The 20,437-nt window shown below is 38.0% G+C and overlaps 1 protein-coding gene across 5 annotated transcripts in view; it reads right to left on the bottom strand.

The window, feature by feature from the left end:
- znf618 (zinc finger protein 618) overlaps positions 1 to 20,437 on the bottom strand; it is a 38,842-nt gene that overhangs the window by 11,013 nt on the left and 7,392 nt on the right. For 2 of the 5 annotated variants that reach the window (XM_030742827.1, XM_030742828.1), the window contains exons 3-11: positions 18,129 to 18,447; positions 15,648 to 15,725; positions 14,618 to 14,662; positions 7,410 to 7,499; positions 6,239 to 6,319; positions 4,881 to 4,970; positions 4,423 to 4,512; positions 4,118 to 4,207; positions 792 to 869 (exon numbers count right to left, since the gene is read on the bottom strand). In XM_030742827.1, the coding sequence (XP_030598687.1) occupies positions 792 to 869; positions 4,118 to 4,207; positions 4,423 to 4,512; positions 4,881 to 4,970; positions 6,239 to 6,319; positions 7,410 to 7,499; positions 14,618 to 14,662; positions 15,648 to 15,725; positions 18,129 to 18,420 (934 nt within the window). In that variant the 5' untranslated portion in view covers positions 18,421 to 18,447. The remainder of the gene's footprint in view (positions 1 to 791; positions 870 to 4,117; positions 4,208 to 4,422; positions 4,513 to 4,880; positions 4,971 to 6,238; positions 6,320 to 7,409; positions 7,500 to 14,617; positions 14,663 to 15,647; positions 15,726 to 18,128; positions 18,448 to 20,437) is intronic. The other 3 variants (XM_030742829.1, XM_030742830.1, XM_030742831.1) reach the window with 3 other exon arrangements.

Here is a 20,437-nt window from a genome sequence, read left to right as displayed (position 1 = left end):
AACGGGATGGGTGGAGAGTGGAAATTGTGTTGGTATAGCCCAAAAATGCATGCATTTTCAATGTGAGGTCGTGCATGCTGACATGTGCTGTGGTTCAGGTCATTTGTGCTGCATTTTTCCCTGACTCCTCAAGACATTACAGTCTGACCCCGCAAGATGAAGTCACAATGCACAATGCAGTGAATGCTGCAGAAAACAATGAGCATATTCTTGTAACAAAGCTGACGTGATGCATCTTATTTGGGCTTGGATTATTCACTAAAGATTTCTGTTTGGGCTCTACTCTAAATATCTTCTCAACATAAAGCTAGGTCACTTTGACACAAAAATTTATGTTTCCTCTCTACACAGGGTTTTGTGACCTCAATGCGGTCACAAAAATAAGTGTAACACAAGACCCAGTGTTGATCACATGACATCGTGTGGAATTTTGTCTCAGAAAATTTACCACTTGCACTTTTTGTATTTGCATTACCATGCCTTACTCCTTTTGTGCACAGCAGAACAGTCTGAAAACTGTCTGATCACACCTCACAGAACCCATCAAGTGAAGTTAATGGTGTACAATTTATACTAGTATGCAGGTAGATTACACAAAACCTCTTGACATTCCCTCCTCCATCTCCATTTTCAGCCCAGGCATGAGTAGCAAAACAGAAATAGTTTCTACTTCCATTCATTCATATACCTGCACTGTAGCATAACTAAAAATCGTTTTCATTGTTTGAACAATAATACAGTTCCACAAAAAACACACATTCAAAAAAAAAAAAAAAGGGACTTGTGCTCACCACTCGAGTTCTGCGAACTGTTTGTGTCAACCAGACTAGACTGAATTGCACTTTCCAGTTTCCGCCTGAATGGACTGTCTGTAAGTGAAAACACAGCAAAAACAATGAGTGACATGGTCAAGCTAAACACTGTGGATAACAGTTTTAATTTAAACCATGAATCCGCACAACAGTTGTGGGGAAGCAAAGTTAATGACATGCAATTTATACTTGATTTTACTTTGCAGCATGCAAATCAATCATGATAACAGCATTGAAAATGATCCAAACGTTCAAATTATATTTAAATATGGGTTTAATTCCTCCTCTTCATTCCATCTTTTTGACCCACTTTTAAGATGTGTGTGTGTGTGTGTGTGTGTGTGTGTGTGTGTGTCATGCTTTAAATAGTTCTTTATGGCACAGAGCTTGTTAGCAGAATTATTTATTTATTTATTTATTTTAAGGGGAGGAGTGGGGACCGTTGAAAAATAAAAATTAAATGTGTAATTTTGTGTGTTTAGAGGCTTCTGTTTAGGTGCTTTAGGCAATTAAAAAAAGATCACATTTATTATCATTTAAATTGTTCAACTAAGCATTCAACAAAGGTTAATTTCCTGCAAGGATACCATACATACAGCAGCACGATTACCCAAAACCTTACACACAATTCCGTGAGATTCTCATATTCCTTTGCTAAAACGCTTCAGTCAAAGTGAGGCATACCTGTACGCATTTCCACCACACTGTCAAGGAACACTAATATTACCATCCCAGCCCTCAAATCCAGCAATGTCAGTATAATGGAAAACCTCCTGGCTGCGCTTCTATGGTCATGTGGGCAGTAGACAAACTGACATTTTAAAAAGACTTTATTCCACAGTACAAGCAGTAGGTGTTTTGTTTCTGTCAATGTTCACTGGGCTGGTTTCCGTTTTATCAGCAGTAATTTCTGCCATACTTTGACAGTACTTATTTCCAACAAGAGTGCAGTTTTTCCATACTCACACCAACAGCCAATAACTGAGCATTTAGGTTCTACATTAACAAATACAGAAACGACACTGCTCAAAAAAATTAAAAGAACATTTAATCAGAGTATAGCATCAAGTCAATTAAACTTCTGGGATACTGATCTGGTTCATTAAGTAGCAGAGGGGGCTGTTAATCAGTTCCAGCTGCTTTGGTGTTGAATGACTGAAATTAACAACAGGTACACTGGATGGGCAACAATGAGACAACCCTCAAAACAGGAATTGGTTTTACAGGTGGAGGCCACTGACATTTTCCCTCCCCTCGTCATCTTTTCTGACTGTTTTTCACTAATTTTGTATTTGGCTAGGGTCAGTGTTACTGCTGGTAGCATGAGGCGACACCTGGACCCTACAGAGGTTGCACAGGTGGTCCTTCAGGATGGCACATCAATATGTGCCATTGCCATAAGGTTTGCTGTCTCCAGATTCCAGGAGACAGTTACTCTAGGAGAGCTAGACAGAGCTGTAGAAGGTCCTTAACCTATCAGCAGGACCGGCATCTGTCCTTTGTGCAAGGAAGAACAGAATGAGGACTGCTAGAGCCCTAAAAAAAACGACCTGCTGCAGTGAATGTCTCTGACAAACAATCAGAAACTGACTTCATGAGGGTGGCCCGATTGCTCAATTTCCTCTAGTGGGGTATTTGCTCACTGTTCAATACCGTAGACCCCGATTGGCATTTACCATAGAATACCAGAATTGGCAGGTCCACCACTGGCACCCTGTGCTTTTCACAAATGAGAGCAGGTTCACCCTGAGCACATGTGACAGACATGAAAGGGTCTGGGGAAGCCATGGAGAACATTAGGCAGCCTGTAACATCACTCAGCATGACTAGTTTTGGTGGTGGCTCAGTCTGGTCTGGGGAGGCATATCCATTAAGGGACGCACAGACCTCTACATGCTAGGCAACGGCACCCTGACTGCCATTAGGTATCGGGATGAAATCCTTGGACCCATTGTCAGGCCCTATGCTGGTTCAGTGGGTCCTGGGTTCCTCCTGGTGCACAACAATGCCCGCCTTCATGTGGTTAGAATACACAGCCAGTTCCTGGAGGAAGAAAGAGCTGATGCCACATGACTTGACTTTAAATCTAATAGAACACTTCTGGGACATTATGTATCAGTCCATCAGACACTTCCAGGTTGTACCTCAGACTGTCCAGGAGCTCAATGATGCCCTGGTCCAGATCTGAGAGGAGATTCACCATACCATCGCCTCACTAATAGCATTCCCTGACATTGTCACACATGCATACGAGCACGTGGGGCCATACAAACTACTGAGTACCATTTTGAGTTGCTGCAGCGAAATTTCGGTAAAATGGACTGGCCTGATTTTTTTCATTTTGATTTTTGGAGTGTCTTTGAATTCAGCCCTTTGTAGGTTGATAATTTTCATTTCCATCAAATGCCATGCCATCATTTCGTTCCTAACACATTACTGAATCCATATCAGTGTAGATTTCCAGCATGATTTTTATTCCCATTGAGATCTGATGTGTTTTTGAAGTGTTCCTTTAATTTTCTGAGCAATGTGTACACTGATGAGCCAAAACATTATTACTTCCCCTCCCTAATATGCTTCTGGTCCTTTATGTGCCATCAACATAACGTCAACCGACCAAAGCATGACCTCCAGAATCCCTGAAGCTTCCCTGTGGTATCTGGCACTGATTTGTCAGTAACAGTCTTTTAATTAAAAGCTGTGAATTGGAGCTGCCAAGTATCACAACCAAACACCCTCTTCGTGGTATGTTCCTCCTCAGACCACAGTAACTAGGTACTTATCACTGCTGACTTGGGGTATTTTTGTTTCAGAGATACTTTAGCCGAGTCTTTGGATCATCAAAATTTCAGTCAAAATCTATCAGAATACCTCAGGTCTTTGAACGTTTCTTCTACTTCAAACAGTTTTCCACACAAATTCACTTCAGTTAAATAAAAGTTAATAGTTAAATATATCACAAACATAATCAAATTATCTGCTTCATATGGATGCAGTTATAATATTTTGGATAATCAGTTTATGTGACCTGCAAATATTATTTCTATGAAAAAGGTAGAAGATAACTTGGTGCTCTGGGGCTTTACACACTGCTACCAAGGTGCAGAAGGCATTAGATAACCAAATTTCAGCCATCATCCAAAAAAATGCACAACTATGTGTGTGTTTGTGTCCATGGTGTTTTAAAAAAAAAAAAACACACAATTATCCAGTTTAAGGGGTTACAAGGCATGCAACTTTTCTTATGCATCCTATAACAATCAACAAAATGTAGGAGAAAAAAAGTTATTCTTAGTTATTCTTACTTTTTATCTTTCCAGTTTGGCTGTGGCCAAATTTACTCATGTCCATGCTACCACATTCCTGTACCCGCGAGGTCTTCAAATCAAATGAACCTACGTGACAAAGGAGACTCTCAGATTGCATCCATTGTAAAACTTTACAAGCAAATTAGATGATATTGGTCCTTTCCGAGCTGTATAAGAGATTTCATATGCACAAAAATAAAATGACTAAAAACAAATGGCCCATTATTAATCTAAATTCAGAATGTTAGAAAAGATCAAATTCTAAGCACAGTAAATAAAGCACAAAAAATAAATGAACTCACCCATTGGTGTGTGAAGAGCAACGTGTTCCTGGTACGGGTTAAAATACTTATACTGCTTTCCACAGAACTCACAAACATAGCTCCCAGTTTCTGGAGACAAGAAAACACAAACAAACCTTTGTCCTTGTCTGCATCCACGATGGTTATACAAAGGAGTTAAGATTAAGTCTGTTGGATTAGTTGTATCCAGTTAAAACAAAGGCAAGAGTACTTTTGTTAAACTTGCCTTACTTCACTAGGGAGAAGCAGAAAACAAGAAGTCCATATAGAGCAGAAAAGAGGAAGAAGCAGTGGTTCTGACTGCATGTTTTTTTTTCAGAATGAACAGTCCTATTTTACAATTAGCAGTGCCTCAACATCAGTGAACAGAAACAAAAGGGTTTCCTTGTCTTGTGCATGGAGGATCACACTATCACCCATAAAAGTCATTAATGCAGTGATAAGTGCAGGATTCCCACCTGCAAACACTGCCAATAGTGTTTTTAGGGACACGCGCTGCTGTCTGCTGAACCCGCCGTCTCTGTAGAGGTGGGTGAGTGCTTTTTCTCCTGCGAAAAAGGACTTATGGACTTATGTTTTGAAACCTTACCAGTCTATAGTTAACTCATATCCTTAGTGCTACTTTTTCTAACATTGAGTATCACAGTGACTTAACCCCTTTTCACTATACTGTGTTCAATACCTTTCACTGGACAGAAGTACACCAAAGCTATGAGGCTGCAAATGGGGGTGACAATGCCCAGTCACATCCCCTAAGAAGTCACTGAATTTTATGAAAAATCTTTCTAAATATTAGATTACAGTGACAAAATCATCCTGATCTAATGTCCTTCTTCTGCAGGGTAACACAAAGGCCAAGGTACAAAATGAAGCTACTTTAAAGTGAATTTTGTAATCCTGCTGTGGTATTTCTTCACTATGATTAAAAAAAAAAAAAAAATCACTACGTACAGACATCTACAGACTAACTTTAAACTAGAGCTATATTAGTACATGCATTTGTCCTGATGGTTCAGTACACAACTCTCAGTTCAGTATTAGAATTCTTTGTTTTCGTGTGGCTCCTCAGTGTTAACAAAGACAGAGCCATTCTAAACCTGAATAATTTGCACTTATTTTAATGTCCAGTGCTCTATTGGACCACGTCCAATGTAAGGTTTATCCCTAAATGAACAGTAATGGTAATTAACTAAAATCATTTTTTTTTGTGTTTCTGTAATGGCTAATACACCAGTATGGGTAAGCTCATTAACCAAAATATTTTTAATGCCAAAGTATAATTAATGCTGTTATCCATTCATTTTAATTTACTGTTATATTAAAAAAAAAAAAGATGGAAAAAAATATCAAAGCACATTATTATTTTTTGATTAAGATGCCAAATTACAATTATTTCCTTGCTTTCCTGAACAGAAAAATTAGTTTTAATGGTTACAGGTTATGCTTGATTAATTTCTGACTTCTCAGAGAAGCCCAGTGTGATGTCTCAAATTTGGATATAAAAATGTGAATTCAGTTTGTTATTTGCCTAATGAATAATTTAATTTTTTAGTTTTAAACAAGTTTTGACAGTCTTCAAAAATATCTATGTTTTCTTGTTTTTATGACAGGTGGTCTAATAAATTTGTTAAGCACTGCACAGTTTTTGTTCATTTAATGCATTTTATGCAGCATTTCAGTACCTTAACTGTATCATTAAGAATAACTGCCAATCAAACACTTTTGTCTGCTAAACTGAAATCAATCAAGCAATATACCAAACTGTGAATTTTGTGTACTGACACATCTGTACTTAAAGTACACCAAACAGTCTTACTTGGTCCAATTTTCTGATACGGTTCCACTGGCTCCTCTTCTTTAAGGCCATCCACAGGTAACACTACCTGTTCATATGGATCTGAGAGGAGGAGGATGGAGAGGAGCAAGCAGTTGGCAATTATTTTCTCAGCCAATACTCATCACAAAACTTGAGCCCTTTGAAATATGTAATACTGGAATAATTACAAAACTTTAATTCTTAAATGCATCTCCTATGTCACTTAAATTAAAATTAAATCATTTTCAACACTATATAAATGAGTAGGGTCTTCTTATTTCGGCTTCTCCCTTTTGGGGCGCCACAGTGGATCATCTGCCTCCATCTCACCCTATCCCCTATCTGTCACTCCAACCCTCTGCATGTCCTCCTTCATTATATACCCTCTATGGTCTCTCTCTATGTCTCTTCCTCCTGCCTGGCAGCTCCATATTCAATACTCTTTGCCCAATATATCTACTATCCCTCTTCTGCACATGTCCAAACCACCTCAGCCTCACCTCTCTAACTTTGTCTCCAAACTGCTCAACCTGAGCTGTCCCTCTGATATACTCATTTCTAATCTTGTACATTCTGGTCACTCAGGTAAAAAAAGGTAAAAGTCTTAATTTCTTCAACTCTGCTGCCTCCAGCTCCGCCCTCCTGTCTTTTTGTTAGTACCAATGTCTCCAAACCATACATGACAGCAGGTCTCACTACCATCTTATAAACCTTCCCTTTCACTCTTGCTGCTATCTTTCTGTCACTACTGACACTCGTCTCCAACCACCCCACCCTGCCTGCACTCTTTTCTTCAGCTCTTCTGTGCACTGTCCGTTGCTTTGGATGGTTGACATCAGGTATTTAAACTCATTCACCTTCACCTTTCCACCTGCCTCCCTCTCATTTACACATATGTAGGCTGCCTGCTACTACTTTCATTCTTCTAAAGTCTAATTCCCTTGACCTGTAGGCTATAATTAGACACTAGCAATTCATTCTGTTTTTTGTCCTTGCAAAAAATTAAAAGGTTTTCATTCCCCTTCAACAGTTTGTTTAGATTTTGCAGTTACTGCAGAAACTATAGATTCACAGCATACTGCATAGTGTGAAATGTGCAGTCCATTTCACGCTCAGATTCAGAGAGGGGGGAAAAAAATAGACTGAAAATTGTGCAAAAACTCCTGCTTACCATCAACTGCATGCAGGTCACGGTGCTCCTGGAAGCAGCTATAGTATTTATACTTCTTCCCACAGATGTCACAGGAGTAACGGAAGCTACCTGTAGATAAGATAAAAGACCAACACAGTTTATATCAGAAAATGAATAATACTGATACTACAAACTCTAATTTTTACCAAATCCAGGTAAGCCTGGTTAGAAAATAACCTCAGGAAAGCAAATTAACCATTTAATTTCTTTGAGACTTTAAAAAAAAAAATAAAAAAATTATGAAATTAATTTAAAAGGGACTAACTTAAAAAATAAATCATAAATAAATAAATAAAATCATAAATAAAAAAGCAACTGGAGTAGAAGTCACAAAGCTTTTTTCTCAATAAAATCCATTACATGATCAAAATCACAACACAAACAGAATTTACAGAATTAAACAGATTAAATTCATATATCAGTTGATGTTGCCCCTGTGAAAGGCCCCTCATCACACACCCATGTGAAATGTTTTATTATTTAGCAGCAGAGTGACAACTTCGAAACATTCTCTAGGGGGACGTAATCCAATCAGCTGTGTTCTTGGCTGATTTCCTGAGGTATTCAAGGATGTAAATACTTGGATTGTTAAATTCTACATTTCACTTTATAAATCAAAGTATAAATAAAAGAAAACACATTCAAATATGGAAAAAATAAAGCTGCACTACTGGCAGGTGTCTGTCTCACAAGCTGCATACAACACAAAGGTGGATTTCTGACAGGAAAGTTGTGTAATCCAGTGTCTGCAACTCTTAATGTAGCACTTTGCCACATGGTAAGCTGTACTTGGGGTACAAAAATCAGAACAGAGATCTGTAGGTTATAACATGGTAATAACAGGTAATATGTCATTTTTGCCCATGTTTGACAGACCTGGTAAATACTATACAAAATATGCTAAAAAATAAGTGTTATGTAAACAAAGCAAATGGCTGTTTTAGAAATGTGATACATGTGGACACAAAAGTTATCACCTGATCTAAAACATGTTTCTTTTATTTTACAGTTACAACAGCAATTATTAGTATGACTGCATTTATAACACTGTTTGGCTGCAGTGTTGTGTATATTTCAACAATTCACCCACTAATTAACACAATTAAAAGTATTTTTTCATAAATTTGTGAATTCCTGGCATTTGTCAGCATAATCACAACTTACATTAAATCATTGCTGAAAAGCCTTATAATTTAGAAACTGTGATTCTTATAAGGGTGGTGTGCATTGTGCACATAGAAAGGACTGCATAAAACTTAAAATGTGTTACATTTGGTCTCTAATCTCTCCTTCAAGCTCAACTGATTGATCTGAAGTGATAATAATGCTATACAGTCCTATTTATGATTTTCTTACTGCTTTGTTTCTATTGACAACATATAGGCATATAGGGAATGATGCACTATATTGCCAAAAGTATTGTTTGCCTTCACACACATATGAACTTGAGTGACATCCCATTCTTAATCCATAGAGTTTAACGTGATGTCTGCCCACCTTTTGCAGCTATAACAGCTTCAACTCTTCTGGAAAGGCTTTCCACAAGGTTTGGGAGTGTGTTCATTGGAATTTTTGACCATTCTTCCAGAAGTGCATTTGTGAGGTCAGACATCGATGTCAGACGAGAAGGTCTGGCTCACAGTCTCTGCTCTAATGCATCCCAAAGGTGCTCTATCAGGTTGAGGTCAGAACTCTGCAGGCCAGTCAAGTTCTTCCACACCAAACTCGATCATCAATGTATGGTGTGCAGTCATGTTGGAACAGGAAGGGTCAATCCCCAAACTGTTCTCACAAAGCTGGGAGCATGAAACTGTTCAAAATGTCTTGGTATGCTGAAACATTAAGAGTTCCTTTCACTAGAACTAAGGCGTCAAGCATAACTCTTGAAAAAACAACCCCACACCAAACTTTACACTTGGCACAATGCAGTCAGACAGCCAGTCAGACTTTCCTGGGAAATCATCACTCCAGAGAACACGTCTCCACTACTCTAGAGTGCCATGCTGGTGCGCTTTACACCACTGCATCTGATGCTTTGCATTGCGTTCAGTGATGTAAGGCTTGGATGCAGGAGACATCCTATCACAGTACCACGCTGGAATTCACTGAGCTCCTAAGAGCGACCCATTTTTTCACAAAAGTTTGTAGAAGCAGTGTACATGCCAAGGTGCTTGGTTTTATACACCTGTGGCCATGGAAGAGATTGGAAAACCTGAATTCAATGATTTGGGCAGGTGAGTGAATACTTTTGGCAATATAGTTTGCCTCCAAACATGTTACATTTGACCTCTGATCTTTTACACTTTGCATGTGCCTTTCTTTTAAGCTGACCCAAAAGTGTGTTATAAGACAGTATTATCAAGAAAAGCTATTCATGTCCAGTTATTTACAATTAAATAACCTATTGTCCATTACCTACTCCTGCATAATGTTTGTGTAATTAAAGTAAGCACAGGTAATGCTACCCTTATCTGATTTTTAACTGTACTACAATTGCTTAAATTTGGATACTAGTATCAAAGTCTTAGAGGCTTGGTATAACATTACTTACGAAATTTTTGTAATAGGAAGAATCACCTTCTCCATGAGATTACAGGTGGATAAATTTGAAGAAATCTGGGTGGAAAGTGGGAAGAGTACATAAAATGTCCTTCCTTTGTTTAACCTAGTTTTATTTTATTATTGCAACTTCTTTACTTGTGGCAGTATATTTATCTCCTTTGACATCTCACCCAAATGTACTTTTCCATTATTTTCTGTACCTTATTTATTTTCTGTTAATTTACCTGCATTCATTTTGTCCTGTCAATTTTTTTTTTTTTTTACTGTGTTCAATAATTCTTTTTTTTTTTCCTTTCCTCCAATGAAAAACTTTCAGAAAGCTATGAAACTATAGCTCAAGAACATTTTAAAAACAAGAACATCTGGCTTTTTGGAAGCAAAATGCAGAGAAACAAGGGGTGGCTCAAGACTTTGCACAGTACTGTATATTATAAAAACTTTTTTGAAAATACAGGTCCAAGTACAAATTTGCTTATGGTATAGCCTAATACCATGAACAAAACAGAACCCATGGGTTGTGTCTATCTGAAAGCCTACACTATGGTTCCAGACAGTAAAGACTTTAAGAGCTAAATCAAAAAGAAGTCAGAAGTGGCACAAAAAAATAAAAATAGAGGAAGACTGATGTTCAACACAAATCTGTCATTAATGCTAGCTGTAGCATTAATCAGGAGGTATAAAAGTCACAGTATTACTAACCAGAGCTGCAGCGGCCTTCATGTTATAGACATGAACAATGAGAAGGACACCGCTAGAGATCACGCAAGGGCTTTTTTTTTTTTGGTGCTGACCATTGAGGTTGCTACTTTAAATAGCTTAATCTTGCTGTTGTGACAAAGAACACGTAAAACAGCCTGACACAAATATTTAGAGTACACTCTTCAGATGAAACCAAGATAAATTTGTTCAGCTCAGATGGAGTCCAGCATGTCGGCTGTGAAAACGGAGAATGTAAAGACTCGAAAGTGAAGCACAGAGCTGGAAGTGTGAAAGTGTTGGGCACGTGACATTTATAAATGGCAACATCAGTGCTTATGAACATATTAAAATACTAATTAACTGACTCCAAGCCAGAGGTTGCATCAACTGAATATTTTCAGTCACTGACCGTAGTTGTTTACACATTTGCCTAGCAAGTGAAAGATCCCCGGTTTGATCCCCGGAGGAGACACAAATCCCTTAAGGGCAGCCAGCATTTACAAAAAAAAAAACCCAAAAAAACAAAAATGCAGAGCTACCTGCTGTGGCGACCCCCTTGTGAATAAGGAAGCAACAAAAAGTAACTTTCATTACTGATGCAGTGATGAAAATTAAAATATCTGATGGTTGTATGTTGTTTGTAAAATTAAGTAAGCAATGCTAAGAATTAGTCTATTTCTTTCGTAACATGAAACATACATTCCATAATCCTCCGTCAACATCTTGGATCACAGGTGCTCCCTGTTATAGAAAGAGTCCACACTGCTGGATTTCTTCTCAATGAAGTGAGCGCTCACAGGATCTTGCAGTAGATTTTTTTTTTTTTGACTTGTGATCACTTCCCCAAGAGAACAGTTTCACTAATGATCAAATTTTGGTTTAGATGATAGTGGTTAATTCCAGTGTCCAGTGTACCAGCAGAGTACACTACAGAATACTTCTGGGGTGGGAAAAGTAGAACACCACAACCCCTCAAGCAGCCATGTCTCTGAAAAATGGCAGAACATCTCCCAAAAAAATCTGTTCAACACTGGTATCCTTCACACCAAGGAGGATTGAGTCTTATCGAAAATTAAAGGTAAAAAAAACACTCACCAGTCACTTCATTAGGTACAACTGTTCATTAACACAAATATCTGATCAGCCAATCGCATGGCAGCAACTCAGTGCATTTAGGCATGTAGACATAGTCTACTGACGTTCAAAGTGAGCATCAAAATGGGGAAGAAAGATGATTTAAGTGACTTTGAATGTGGCATGGTTGTTGGTACTAGACTGACTGATCTGAGAATTTCAAAAACAGCTGATCCAGTGGGATTTTTCCACACAACCATCTCTAGGGTTTACAGAGAACGGTCTGAAATAGAGAAAATACTCAGCGAGCAGCAGCTCTTTGGGTGAAAATGCCCTCTTAGTGGCAGAGGAGAATCGCCAGACTTCTAGAATCTGATAGGAAGGCAACAGTAACTCAAGTAAGAGCTGAGTGAGTGCCAATGCTCGTCTGTTTTGGATTCGTAATGGGGGGGGGGGGGGGGGGGGGGGGGTGTCAAAGTGCTGTTATTGGCAAAAATGTTGCTTGATCTGATGAGTCTCGATTTCTGCAGTGACATTCAAATGGTAGGGTCAGAATTTGCATTTCCCCTTAACAGCCGTGTCCGGCCGGCGTGTTTCTACTACTGTTTGCTTCTAAAAATGTTTTTTGTACACACTATATTTTGACATATTTTAATAAAATCAACAACTATCAATAAATCAGGAATAAAAACTGATATGTGTTAATTAAATATTTTACATTTTTACTCCTAAGTCACCTCAAACACTGGCTGGCGTTTACCTAGTAAGTGTAGACTGTAAGATCACGGTTTACCTTATGAAGCATCCATGTCTATTTACTCTGTTGGAGGTTCCAGAAAAGAGTCCGAAACAAGTCGAGCAGTCAGAGAAGCTCGCTTCTGTCCAATGACAGCCAATAAGAGCAATGTCATAATGACATCACTGTTTTGAGCCAATAACAGCGCTCAAAAATATGTAAGCAATTTCTCCCTTGTTGCTAAGAACATCTCGTAAACCCAGAAATGACCCACAATACAGTGCATTAATTGCACACGAACTAACAAGTGCTATGTATTTGGCTTAAAGGGAAGAATGGCTGCTAACAAGCCATTATTTGAGTATCATGAACAAGAAGGTCTACCACTAGATCTTGGTGCATAACAGAATCCCTTCTGGACTCTGAAGACAATGACCCCAAGTATACTTCAAAGTTGTGTAGAGACTATTTAACCAAGAAAAAGAAATCTGAAGTACTTAAATTGATGGACTGGCCAAGTCAAAGTCAGGACTCGAATCCTGTTGAACAGATTTGGGATTTAGTGGACTCAAAGACAGACAGAGCCAGCAAGAATGCAAGCTGATATCAATGCTGAAGGAGGCCACACAAAATATTAGGTTTTTTTGGTTAGTATGTGTGAATAAAAACTATTGTTTAGCTGTTAATAAATTTGTTAAGATTTTTTAACATTTGATCATTTATCTTTCGACAATTTTAAATTAAAAGATAATATTTACATTATTTGCAAATCATCATCACTCCTTTTATTTTCATTTCCAAGTTTTTGTAAATGGGATTGGAGCTGTTAAAGCCTAACTCACAGTACAAGTCTGCATTGGTATGCAAGTATTTAAAACCATCCTGTTAAAACTAGACTTCCTAAATGTCATTTTAGTGTCTCTTCGGTATCTGAGGCAACACACCCCCACCAAACTCTGCATGATTTCTTTAAAATGCAGGGCGGCTTTTGGCTGAACACCATTTAATCAGAACTATGCAAAGTTTGTTCTAGCAGTGCTCCTGAAATACTCTTAAACTTCAGCAACTCCTCCGCAGTCTTCAAGCCTGTGTTGTCTTTTGCTTATTAAAACACTCTTGTGTAAACATTTGTTCAATACAGGGCATTTTACAAAGCACACTGACAGGAAATCCAGACTTATAAGCTGGCCTGGTTTCAATTTCCACAAACTGCTGTGGATTTGTTATTAAGCAGACTTAAAGTCACAATAATGCCACACCTTCACTGTGCCGTCCAAAACTTTAGGTTCAAACTTCTTTTTGATCATTGACATGTGAATCTATTTTTTTCTATTCTAAGGGAACCACTCTGAATTTATCATTAAACATTTATTTTTATCATCAGCTCCTGCCAATTTCTTTTGGGGCCACCAGCACTGCTCAGAGAAGCAAGTTATATTTAAAAATGCACTTTTAAATTGATATGCCAGTCATTATCAAGTATAAAGTCTAAATCTCCGGCATCAAATAAAATGCTTTACAGCATGTTTCATCCTCTTAAGAATTTAATCTAATAGCAACTCCTTTGCCTAGCAGCCTCACTGGCCTACTTATTAACAGTGTCACAGACCTTGTGGTTCCACTGTGTTCATATTCTTCTTATAGCTTAAAAAAAAAAAAAAAACTTGTGATCTACATGCCTAAAGATTGTTCTTTCTTTTCTCTCTACTGCTCTAAAGTGATGTGCACATTCATGTAATGATTGCCAAGAGTGTGTGTAGGAAGATTTATAAATAACTCAAGTATTACTCTGAGGTACGAGTATTTTTAGCCCTAATCAAACTTTTTCTGTGATGTTGGACACCTGATAAATGCAGGTCCTGGCGCCTGTTCTATACTGCCATTCAAAGAGTAAAACCTTACTACCTTCAGGCTAACATTCAGTTTTATATTTTCATGTTTCCTAGTTAAATGGAAGTGGTGATGTGAGACAATGAGGGACGAGAACATGTTAGGTCATCCTATCTAAAAAGGACGTAGTACAAGTCTGAAGCAAACAGCTTGTGCTTGGTGGTAATAAAGGTTAGTTTTGTGTTTGTTTGTTTTTTAAGCAAATGGAGTGCAGAAATATACTCACTGTTGGGTGTTTGGGGTAGACCATCTCCAACCATGCTCTCTGATTCTACAGTCAAACAGGAAAATTAATTTTAAAAAATTTGGAGTTCAATTTAAAAAAAAAAAAAAAAAAAGAAAAAGCTGTTTGTGTGTTCACACTGATGTCTTTCACATTAAAATAACTAGAGGATAGGATTTTTAAGACTGACACCAACATTTGCTGATTTAAAAATCTGATATATCAGCTGATTTCTTTCCTCTTTCAGACACATGAAACAAATAGATTTCCCTAACAGTTATTTATGAATCCGTACTAAAATAATACGACAATGGAGTTTAAAAATAATATTGTTTTACTGTCAGAAAAAGTCATGAATTATTCATTTTACACTGCCCGACTGCTCAGATCAGCTGGTTGTTGTGTTTGTGGCATTCCAAACACGTGTTGCCAACAAGAAAGTTGCAGAGTACAGCCCAACCAACATTAGATTTCAAGATCGATACCGATACCAATATTTTGTGATGTAAAAAGCCAATATTTTTCTTTCAGACATATGAAACATAAACAAAATTCCTTAACATTTTTTTCTGTGCAGTTATTTGAGTTCTTACTAAGATAATACAGCAACAGCGTTTAAAAATAATCTTGTCACATTTGCTCTGCCCGACTCTGCTGGTTGTTGCATCTGTGACATGCCAAACATGTATTGCCAACAAGAAAGTTGAAGAGTATCCTCTGGTTGACAGACTAATGCAACATCAACAGTCATAACATGGTTGAACGGTGTTTCTTCTGTCTCTCCTTTACTTTCTTAATTTCCGATATCAAAGTATATCGCCCCCACCAATACATTGGTTGAGCTCTAAAAATAACTAAATCAAATCATCAATTTGAATAGAATTCCTGGTCAAACCAGGACATGCATGACTCTTGTTGAGGAAGTGAATACTTTTAGGACTCTGTTTTTAGAAGGAAAAGCACAGTAATCAGTTATTATTTGGTTTCACATAAATGACCGAACAGATTTTTTGAAAAAACAGCAGCTTCTTACCTCTGTGCGCCCTGACATGTGTCTGAAAGCAGTTATAATACTTGTACTTCTTCCCACATACTCCACATACATATGAACCTGCAAGAAAATTCAAAAAGTGTCAGGAAAAACATAGATTCCTATCAAGGACACATATATACTTGCAAGAAAAAGGTTAGAACCATTTGGAATTTACCAGGATTTCTGAATTGATTGCTTATTAAAAAATATATGGTCTGACCTTCATCCAACTAACAATTATAGAAAAAAAACATACCAAAAATTGCAATTTTCATGACTCTATTAAAACACATTGAGAAATGACTCACAATCCAAACTGGAAAAAGTAATCTTTTTTTTCCTGTACCAATAACCTCTCCAGAAGCTACCTGCAATTAGGTTTTCTATAAATGGAGGGAATGGATTGCACCAAGGAAATAATGTGAATGTTATTAATGGAAGGACAACCTCAAAGGAAACATGTACTACTGCACATCTTAACCTTCCAAATGGACCACTTGGATATTTCACAACACTTCTAGGACATGTGTCGTAAATATATGAGACAGAAGGGAGCAATAGTTTGTGGATACTCCAAACCCTCTTCATCTGGAAGCCTTGCAATCATTAAGGGAACAATGAATTTAAAATTGTGTAAAAAAAAAAAAAAAAGGAGAAAACATTTCATAATCCCATGTTTGAAAAGGTCAAGTGACACAACAAGACAATGACTAAAAGCACAGATAAGTCTACAACTGAATAGTTGAAATAGAAACAAAATGTTTTGGATTAGCCAACTCAGAGTTTCTGTATGTTAGGCATTTGTCTAATAGCTGTGACTTAGATGAAGATCTGAACAAAGATCTGATGAAGATCAATGTAGAAATCTGGGTAACAGCTTCACAAACCTTTTCTTGTAATTCTACATAAGGGGCTAGCCCCACAGGCATAGTGACCAGTTGTCATCCCCCTGCCAACCACTGGTTACTGACAGTTGCCAGATGAAATTGGTCACAGAGCGGTATACGATGCTGCACCGAAAACCTCCTTGCAATTACTCTGGTCGCTAGCAGCTGTGGCTTGCTTGCAGACATCCAGCAACTACTCACGGGTCAGTAGTAAAACTGAAAAGTTCAACGCAAACTGGAAGCAGAGAATGTTCACCTTCAAAGTGTAAGTTGCCAGAGGTTGCCAGGGAGGTCACCAGCTGGTTGGCCTGTGTAGCTAAGGCCTAACATGTATGGTTGTCTTCTGCTCCGTCTAATCATTTCTACTTGCCATTTCCTTCTTGAATATTCACCAAGAATCCATAAAAATCTAAATATTCTCTTAATTTTAGTTTATCCTACACCTTGAAATTTATTCTGATTTTTTTTTTACCTTCTTCTGTTGCTTAAAGAGGAATACAAATTACAGCAAAGACTGATATTAGGGCCAGTGAGGGAGGCTGTATTTAAACTGGCCAGTATCAGTAATATGTGGTCAACTTCCATTTCTAAGCCTTTTTTGTTTTTTTGCTTCATCAAAGAGCTCCATCATGCCCAGGTGTACCTTGAGAGTACCATTGTGTTTTACAGAAATATTAAATGCTTATTAGTGACAACATCTGTACATGTCGTTACTAAATAACCATGCATTTTATCCCTCTGCCAAGGTGGATACTTGTTTTCAGTGCCAATTGGCTGCTAGGAAGAATGTACAAAAACATCATGACAAAGAAAAAAAAAGTTAAATTCCGATGAGGATCAACTCACTTTCTTCAAAAAGTGCAAAATAAGCTATTGTATCAATGCAGAATTCCCTCTCCAAGTGTCTTAACTATAGGTGATAATATACCAGTTTAATAAGTACAGCTTGCTAACAGAAAATATCAGAAATTTTACCTTTAAAGTTAATTTGTACACCTCTAATTTGTTGTGCTGTTGAATTGTTGAACTGAGAGGAATCTTTAATATTTGGTCCAGCTCAAACTTCCTTAAAAATCAGGATTTACTGAAAGAATTTGTCAGTGTTCTAAGAACAATAATCATAACCATCATCATGTGACAGTTTCCTGTTTACAAGAGTGGGAGGCAAACATGAGCAAAACTCAGACTACCTCTTTTTATATTGTCTTGTAGAAGTAATTTCCCCTGTACTGTTACAAGTGCTAGCCATGTTAAGAAGTCTAGTCACCCCCCCCCACACACACACACCCTAAAGCTCTTGAGACATGTAAAGTGGTGTTATCCAACCAGTTTGAGATATCTACCTCTTAGATTTCAGATGCCACCTCAACACATGGAAGTGAAAGCAATGTTACAACTTATATAATCCTTAGGAGCCACTGAATTATCTTGAGTAACCAGAAAATAGCTTATGAAATGTGAGACAGATGGGGTTTTTGTCATTTTTAAATGCTTTGCTGTTTTTGACAGCCAGGAGGTAAGGTCAGGGTCAAAAGACACCAGACATGACTGCTGTCACCAAATGCACGACATGTCCACATGTACATTCACACACCTATGCATGAGTCTGTGCTCTTCGTTGGAGGAGGAGTACCAAGGGCAAACATACCCTCGGACTGAGCTCGACGGGATCCACCGCCACTTGCTCCCCCATTTCCTCCAATGACAACACAGATCTCAGCAGGATTGGGATCACCAACTTTTCCGTTGCTCGTCTCTGAGGTCCCAGGCTCTTTCTTTACAGTGACAGATGGTGAACTAGTAGCCTTCGTCGCTGGGGCATCTGCGGCTGCACTCCCACCGTCTGCCTGCTCCTTTCCAGGATTGGGTGACTCTTTTGCACTCATGACTCCACCTCCTCTGAGCCTGTGTTTCTGTATGAGGAACAGAAACAGAGAGTCAAATAATTTACTGCCCCAAATGAATACACAAGCCTTAGTGTGGTATGATCTAAAGCCCAGTATATAGTATCAAAGCGTAACACTAGCTCTACCAGGTTAAGCTTAAATGATACCATGGCAACACACACTATAAAACACAAAGCCTGCATAGATGTCAGATTTTATTTGATTAAAAGGTGTATATGAAAAATCTGCCCAAAATCAGTAGCATTTGGCAAATACACAACTCAAAAAAGCCCCAAATTATGAAACCCCCCCCTAATTTTCTAAAAACAGTCAAGAGCTACATTAACTCAAAAGGTATACAGGTAATATTTCTGTGGCTGTGAAATGGAAAACAGTCCATTTTATTTTAGCCATGAGGAATAAAGTGGCTTAACTGTTCATAAGTGACCTTTGATGGTATAAATTCCACAGCCTTGTGGCACCCAAATGCTCTAATTTCAAAAATATCTAAATTGCACAACTTGCCACTTCAGCACATTGCCATAAAAGGCCTTGTCAAGAGAATGTGCTCCAAATGCAACCAAGCAAAACAGAGTTATGCCAGGATGAGTGATATTACGGAAAGGGGGAAAATTGGTCTTCTAATAATAGCACACCAATACAGCAACAACAAGCCTTTTCATAGTCCAAATACACCTCTCTTTGAATATGACACACTGCTAACAAGCTTCAGCAAACAAATGTACGAACTGGGTAACAAAACATTTGATATTTGCATTTCAAATAGTATACCATCAACCATAATTTAAAAAATAATAATAAAAATCAGTGTTAAAATCAAACTATAAGACTAAACTTGAGGGTGCATGCCCTGTCGACACCCTGCAATCTTTATATAAAACGAGTTTTTTTTCCCCTGTTAAAAGGGTGTTTTTCCTTCCCGCTGTTGCCAAGTGCTTCCTCATAGTCATCTGATTGTTGGGGTTTACTCTGTATAATTGTAGGGTCTTTACCTTACAATATGAAGCACCTTGAAGTGACTGATGTTGTGATTTGGTGCTATTTAAATAAAATTGTATTGAACTGGGTTGCTTTCACTCAGTTGGGAACAGTTCAGGTGCACTTTAGCCAAGTGTAAGCAATATTTAGTATATATCCATCAAACTTTCCTGACAATAACAATAAATACTTCCCAAAACACTTGTTTACTATTTCATTAGGTTACCATTCATTCACATTAAAATGCAAAGAAAAACCTCCAACTCCCAATAAGCTAAAGGTTTAAAAAAAATATATCTCAGATTTTGTCACCACCAGACTGGTGACTTTGAAAAGAAAAATTTCAGTCTTTGTATGCTGTTTTCCATATACTGTATATAAAAGATGGACATCATGACAGGGCCAACACAGAGTGCAATGGTTAGGACTGGTGCCTCACAGCAAAATTATTAGAATCAAAGGTCAACCTTCTGGAGACTGGTGGTCTCCTTCCTACTTAAGTCTGTGGTGTCATCATGTCAAGATTTATACAGCTTTCTAAACCCTTAAAAAGAAAACAAAACCAAAAAAAAGGCTGCAGGCACACTATTTTGGGAAGGGATCCATTTGACAACTGTCCCAACTGTCAATCAAACAGTTGCAATAAACAGCAAAAGCTATGAGTCACATGAAAGTCGATGTGCAGAAAAAGTCGTTAAGGGGGACCTTCCAAGATATGGTGGTCTGGCGGTTAGTGAAGTGTGTTGTGTGATGTCAAGATTCTCTGTAAGGCACGTCAAACAACTCAATTTTTTTCAAAGGTACAACAGTGGAAGTTGAAATACAACCGTGGAAGTTGCTCAAAACATTGTTCTGAGGGAAAGGTTTTAGAACTTGTTGCATATGGGACTGCACAGCTAGAGCAGTTAGAGAACCCCATGCACACCACCACAAAAAGCACCTACATGGGGCATGTGATTGTCAGAACTGGGCCACAGAGCAATAAAAGAAGGTGGCCTAGTCTGATGAGTTACATTTT

The sequence above is a fragment of the Archocentrus centrarchus genome, chromosome 12 (genome assembly GCF_007364275.1).
Source record: "Archocentrus centrarchus isolate MPI-CPG fArcCen1 chromosome 12, fArcCen1, whole genome shotgun sequence".
NCBI classification, from domain to species: Eukaryota; Metazoa; Chordata; class Actinopteri; order Cichliformes; family Cichlidae; genus Archocentrus; species Archocentrus centrarchus.
Note: the sequence above shows the minus strand (reverse complement) of the source record. Positions and strands in the feature narration are given on the sequence as shown.